Source organism: Pseudochaenichthys georgianus, chromosome 19 (genome assembly GCF_902827115.2).
Source record: "Pseudochaenichthys georgianus chromosome 19, fPseGeo1.2, whole genome shotgun sequence".
NCBI lineage: Eukaryota > Metazoa > Chordata > Actinopteri > Perciformes > Channichthyidae > Pseudochaenichthys > Pseudochaenichthys georgianus.
Genome location: NC_047521.1, coordinates 28,031,687 through 28,038,766, shown reverse-complemented (window position 1 = coordinate 28,038,766; position 7,080 = coordinate 28,031,687). Strand labels below are relative to the sequence as shown.

Sequence of the window (7,080 nt, the reverse complement as noted above, 5' to 3'; positions counted from 1 at the left end):
TAATTTAACACACACATACACACCCCCCCCCCCCCCACACACACACACACACACACACCCCATCAGTCCACTTTACATTCAATCCGCTTACAAACTCGCTGACACACAGAAACTCTTTACTCTGCTGAGTTTTACATTACAAGGCGACTTCATAAACTATTGTACATCATTATCTACTTTGTATTTATTTTGAATGTAAATGTATTACTTAAATACAATAACAAATATATCAAATATAAGGAGAAAACGGGTGTTATATATCATTTTAAAACCATGGCCTTTTGGGCTTCCGTAGGTCACGACTTCCGTTTCGAATGCAGCGTGACCGTGTTTACATTCAGCAGCGGAACAGCAGATGTCACTAAAACCAAATTACACTTCAGATAACGATATATATGTTGATTTATTAGCATCTATACTTCCTCACAGGCGTGTCACGTGTTAGATTATTTAATATCCTGCGTTTATTCTGAGGAGGATTAAAGTGACAGTGTTTATTTCAGCCCTGTGTCCCGGTATGTCTCGCGGAAGCGTCATTACAGGGACTCTTTAAATGACAGCTGCTGCAGCATCATGGCTCCTAAAGACCCTCTGCTCGGCACTCTGAGAGGTAAGGAAGCATATTCATAGATGCATGATTCAAAAGGGCTTGTATTGGATTATATAGGGGATTGTTATCATGCAAAAGCAGCCGCGTTTTTATCGTATTTTCGCCGGGTTTTTCCACATATCTTCTGCACGGTGTGAGAAAAAAGGGCGATGGTGATCAGGCAGGTTCAAGATGTCCAAGATTCAGACTTTATTGTCATTTGCACATCTTCAGTGTAAATATGGCAATGCACATGTTAAGTCCCAGACTCCTCCAACAGTGCAACATAATATCATGAATTAAACATGTGAAAAAAACCAAGACAAATAGTGACAGAAGAAACAGAGCAGGAATAAAAACAGTGCCGGATTTAGTTGAAAGCCCAATGTGCAGATAGTGCGGGAGAAAAGATGTCGGATTAATACAATACGCTACATGTAGCAGAGACCATGCAGAGGCGGACAGACATATAGGCGAGTTATCATTTAATTGTGTCTTAATGTACATTATGTCATTTCATATTCTCTTCGTGTACATGTATCATATTCTGTTTACATACAGACTTCTTGCACCACCTTTTATTTGTATTGTTGTGTTTTCTGATACATGTTGCATTGATGGAGGAGCCCAGGTCAGAAGAGTTCCACACTGTGGCTGATGAGCGTGTCGTGAGGATGAAACAGTGAACAGGTTTCAGGAGGAGCTGTTTCCCTGCAGGATGACAGAGTGTGTGTGTGTTGTTGTTTTTCCTCACAGTGTGTGTGTTGAGCCTTCAGTCAGAGGGGGGGCTGGTGACGGACAGCAGCCCCCACCTGGCCTCCTGCTGTGAGCTGCTGGAGCTGCTGCTGAGGAAGGGGCTGCAGCGTGAGTAACCCCCCCCCCCCCCCCCACATAGACCTGGAAATATTATAATATATACATAGAAGAGGGGAATACCCTGTTGGGACGTCAGTTTATTTCATTACAGAATAACAAATATGTATTTAAAGCACGGTTTAAGGTTATTAAAATGTTAAATAAAAACAATTACATTTAAATTTAAATCGGTTTTAATAAAACAGTTCATGCTTCATGTTTAGTCTTTGTAAAAAACACAACAGACGGAAGATGTAACAAAAACACCACCTGCTTCAGGATTATTGTAGAACAAATGTTATGGTTGATTTGATATTATTTATATTTCCCTGTGTTTGCTTCTCCTCAGAGCCGGTGCTCAGCCTCGTGCACAGAGACTACTGGCACTGCTTCGAGCAGCTGAACCACAAAGACGCCTGCGGCAGGTAACTTTAAATGTTAAAATACACTGTGCATAAGATGTTATGTAAAACATTAAACTCAACACCTTTCTGAAAAGCAAAAAGTAATATAAATAAATAATGATACTTTCCTTGAAAGTAAATCGTAGTTATAGGAAAAAGATCGTAGTGAAGTTGGCAGGGAACAGCATAATTATGTATTGGAGTTATCCTTCTCCTCCAGCTCCCACTCGTCTCTCCTGGTGTTGCTCATCTCTGCACCAAGAGGCCGACGCTCATTCCGTATGAGTAACCGTACCCGGCGATAAACTTCTGATTCCTATTCTTTATTAGGATCCCCATTAGCACTAGCATTAGCATTGGCTGTTCTTCCTGGGTCCTCACACACACACACACACACACGCACGCACGCACACACACACACACACACACACACACCATGTATACATCACTTCAGGGGACATTACATTGACTTACATGCATTTCCTGGAGACTTACCCTAACCTGAACCATAACCAACACATGCCTAACCCTAACCAAGTCTTCACCCTAAAATTAATGATCTCCCCCATGGGGACCTCCAATTTGTCCCCATAAGGGAGGCGAGTCCCCACACGTGACTATGTAAACAGATTTAGGTCCCCACAAGTATAGTAATGTTAGACCACACACACACACACACACACACACACACACACACACACACACACACACACACACACACACACACACACACACACACACACACACACACACACACACACACACACACACACACACACACACACACACACACACACACACACACACACACACACACACACACACACATACATAAAACAGAACAGCTCATAATTTCATGCAATTTACAATGATATGAAGTGAAAACTAAAATCGTCATCCAATTCTGATTCTGATTCTGATTGGTACCAAAAAGGAGCAAAAACGCCTCGTTTCTTTTCCTTTCTCTCGTGTGAAACGTTGATTGAGTCTTCGGTAACGTCATGTCTCTGTGCTCAGACTCTCCTCCCTCTCCCTGGTCCTGGAGCAGACCAGAGTCTGCAGGAAGCTGCTCTCGGCTCAGGGACGAGGACGCTTCCTGCTCCGCCTCGCGCTGCATCGCAGGGTCCTCCCTCAGCTGCTCACACACCTGCTGCACACCCCCCGGGTCCTGGAGGTCAGAGACATGCACCAACAACACCTCATATGACAAGATATACTCTGATATTAATGCTGCTTACCCCCCGGGTCCTGGAGGTCAGAGACATGCACCAACAACACCTCATATAACAAGATATACTCTGATATTAATGCTGCTTACACCCCGGGTCCTGGAGGTCAGAGACATGCACCAACAACACCTCATATAACAAGATATACTCTGATATTAATGCTGCTTACCCCCTGAGTCCTGGAGGTCAGAGACATGCACCAACAACACCTCATATAACAAGATATACTGTGATATTAATGCTGCTTACACCCCGGGTCCTGGAGGTCAGAGACATGCACCAACAACACCTCATATAACAAGATATACTCTGATATTAATGCTGCTTACACCCCGGGTCCTGGAGGTCAGAGACATGCACCAACAACACCTCATATAACAAGATATACTCTGATATTAATGCTGCTTACACCCGGGTCCTGGAGGTCAGAGACATGCACCAACAACACCTCATATAACAAGATATACTCTGATATTAATGCTGCTTACACCCCGGGTCCTGGAGGTCAGAGACATGCACCAACAACACCTCATATAACAAGATATACTCTGATATTAATGCCGCTTACACCCGGGTCCTGGAGGTCAGAGACATGGATAATACACTTTATTTTAAACCTTATAGTCTGATATTAATGCTGCACACCCCCCGGTCCTGAAGGCAGGACATGCACAAATATAATTTATATAAAGCAACACTTTGAGAGATTATATTTAAACATTCCTTGAGTCCTAGAGGTAGGAAAACATGGAGAATACACTTTATTTGAAACCTTATATTCAGAAATAAATGCTGCACACACCCTGAGTCTAGGAGACATGCACCAAAACAAATGTTATGTTAATGTATATGTACATATATGCAGAGATTAATGCCCCCCCCCCCGCAGTGGTACAGTCCGGAAGTGTCCATCCTCAGGAACGAGGCGTTTCTAGGTGAGGCTTTTGATTGTTTCCTGTAGATCTGAGGAAATGTGTGTCGACACGTTCAAACCTCAGCGCTGTTCTCCTCCTGCAGAGCCGTTCATGTCTCTGCTGCTCGTCCTCGCAAACATGGACTTCAAACTGGACATGGAGGTGGGTTTACAAACTTCATTTATAGCCATTAAAAAAACTGCAACGGTGTCTTTTCCTACTTATCATTTTTTAGATCTCTGCGACTCCGGCACTCTTCCCTTGTTCTCTTTGCACTCCATCCTAACCCTCCCCTATTAAAGCGTCTTTGAGTCTATACAATTTATTATTGATGTTGTTAAGCATAACCAGAAGTGGTGGGTAGGTTAGGAGGTTGTGAAAAAAAGACAATATTATGCAGCTTTTAAAAGAAATACAAAGGGTTAGGATAAGAAACATAAATATAGAATAAACATATGACCTTTTGATTTAAAAAAGATGCACAATCTATCGTGGAAGAGATGCACATGAACACAAGAGGTGTGCAGAGAAGAGGAGAAACTGTTGATTAATATTTAGTATTTTTAATATGACTAATACATATTTTCTAGTACGTCAAATACAAGTACGTCAAAGTTGTAATTTAGTAAATGAAGAAGAAGATATTTTAAAAACTGAAATTCCACACACATGCGTTTTTATACAATACACACTTTTTACATCATGTACACACAAACACACACACATGCAGCTGAGAGGTCAGAGCGGAGGCAGCCAGTCTAGCCGGCGCCAGCGAGCAGTTGGGGGTTAGGTGCCTTGCTCCAGGGCACTTCGGCAGTGGCCCAGGAGGTGACCTGGCCCCTCTCCAGTACCAGTCCACACTCCGTATTCTTTGGTCCGATCGGGACGTGAACCGGCGACCCTTGGGTCCGAAGTCCAAGCCCCTACAGACTGAACCACTGAACGCCACATGGCTGCACTGCTGTCATCTGGTCGAAACCTCTCTCACATGTCTTTGTATTCCTTAACGTCCTGCTCTGATCTCTTCACACAGAACTGCAGTTTCCTGGACGAGAGCTGGATCCTGCCGGTAAAAAAACACACATTCTTTTCCAGAATCACAAAATCTAACTCTTAATGTTTTAGGGGACATGCAGTCTATGAATCAGACCCTCCAAATGGGCTGTCGGGCTGACTCACACCCTTTAAACTCACAAACCTGATCTGATAGAAGTAGGTTTTCTATATGATTTGTTTGTCACCAGAACATAATGCAATATATTCTAGTATACCACTTTATTATTGTTGTTGTTTATGTAATATATAAACCAGTTGTTGTGCTCTCTATCAATATACATTTGGTTTGAAGTGATTACTGTGTGAGCTTTACACTGAGACAATATGCACAGATGCTGCATGTAGAAAGCTGCCATTGCTGCAATATAAGCATGCGAAAGAGAGACGAGAGAGAGACGAGAGAGAGGCGAGAGAGAGGCGAGAGAGAGACGAGCGAGAGACGAGAGAGAGGCGAGAGAGAGGCGACAGAGACGAGAGAGAGGCGAGAGAGAGGCGAGAGAGAGACGAGAGAGAGGCGAGAGAGAGAGAGGCGAGAGAGAGACGAGAGAGAGACGAGAGAGAGACGAGAGAGAGGCGAGAGAGAGGAGAGAGAGAGAGGCGAGAGAGAGGCGAGAGAGAGGCGAGAGAGACGAGAGAGAGACGAGAGAGAGGCGAGAGAGAGAGAGGCGAGAGAGAGACGAGAGAGAGAGGCGAGAGAGAGACGAGAGAGAGGCGAGAGAGAGACGAGAGAGAGGCGAGAGAGAGGCGAGAGAGAGGCGAGAGAGAGGCGAGAGAGAGACGAGAGAGACGAGAGAGAGAGACGAGAGAGAGGCGAGAGAGAGGAGAGAGAGAGAGGCGAGAGAGAGGCGAGAGAGACGAGAGAGAGACGAGAGAGAGACGAGAGAGAGGCGAGAGAGAGACGAGAGAGAGGGTGAGAGAGAGGCGAGAGACGAGAGAGAGGCGAGAGAGAGGCGAGAGAGAGAGAGGCGAGAGAGAGACGAGAGAGAGACGAGAGAGAGAGGCGAGAGAGAGACGAGAGAGAGGCGAGAGAGAGACGAGAGAGAGGCGAGGAGAGAGACGAGAGAGAGGCGAGAGAGAGACAAGAGAGAGACGAGAGAGAGGTGAGAGAGAGGCGAGAGACGAGAGAGAGGCGAGAGAGAGGCGAGAGGGACGAGAGAGGGACGAGAGAGAGGCGAGAGAGAGGCGAGAGAGAGGCGAGAGGAGAGAGAGAGAGAGAGACGAGAGAGAGGCGAGAGAGAGGAGAGAGGCGAGAGAGAGACGAGAGAGAGACGAGAGAGAGGCGAGAGAGACGTGAGAGAGAGACGAGAGAGACGAGAGAGACGAGAGAGACGCGAGAGAGAGGCGAGAGAGACGAGAGAGAGACGAGAGAGAGGCGAGAGAGAGGCGAGATACGAGAGAGAGGCGAGAGAGAGGCGAGAGGGACGAGAGAGGGACGAGAGAGAGGCGAGAGAGAGGCGAGAGAGAGGCGAGAGAGAGAGACGAGAGAGAGGCGAGAGAGAGACGAGAGAGAGGCGAGAGAGAGACGAGAGACAGGCGAGAGAGAGAGGCGAGAGAGGCGAGAGAGACGAGAGAGAGGCGAGAGAGGCGAGAGAGACGAGAGAGAGGCGAGAGAGAGGCGAGAGAGAGAGAGAGAGAGAGAGAGAGAGAGAGAGAGAGAGAGAGAGAGAGAGAGACGAGAGAGAGGCGAGAGAGAGACGAGAGACAGGCGAGAGAGAGAGGCGAGAGAGGCGAGAGAGACGAGAGAGAGACGAGAGAGAGGCGAGAGAGAGGCGAGAGAGAGAGAGAGAGAGAGAGAGAGAGAGAGAGAGAGAGAGAGAGAGAGAGAGGCGAGAGAGAGGCGAGAGAGAAAAACATGGAGAAATTATCTCGTGAAATGAGGGCATTTGCATTGATAGAGTGAATTCCTTGCAGGTGTGTGAGAAGTACGAGGTGGTGCCGTGTCGGGAGGTCGGCCTCGTGCTCAGGTTTGTATTTCCTTCTCTTTCAAAGACCTTTATTTCCATTAAATAAGATATTTTATTTATCCTCGTTGT

General features: G+C 46.2%; 1 protein-coding gene across 1 annotated transcript in view; it reads left to right on the top strand.

Moving 5' to 3' along the window:
- The first annotated feature begins 321 nt into the window (after positions 1-321).
- LOC139435807 (uncharacterized) overlaps positions 322-7,080 on the top strand; it is a 10,239-nt gene continuing 3,480 nt past the window's right edge. The window contains exons 1-8 of the mRNA XM_071206747.1: positions 322-610; positions 1,346-1,453; positions 1,794-1,869; positions 2,866-3,022; positions 3,967-4,012; positions 4,095-4,153; positions 5,025-5,060; positions 6,959-7,015. Coding sequence (XP_071062848.1) covers positions 574-610; positions 1,346-1,453; positions 1,794-1,869; positions 2,866-3,022; positions 3,967-4,012; positions 4,095-4,153; positions 5,025-5,060; positions 6,959-7,015 — 576 coding nt within the window. The 5' untranslated portion in view covers positions 322-573. The remainder of the gene's footprint in view (positions 611-1,345; positions 1,454-1,793; positions 1,870-2,865; positions 3,023-3,966; positions 4,013-4,094; positions 4,154-5,024; positions 5,061-6,958; positions 7,016-7,080) is intronic.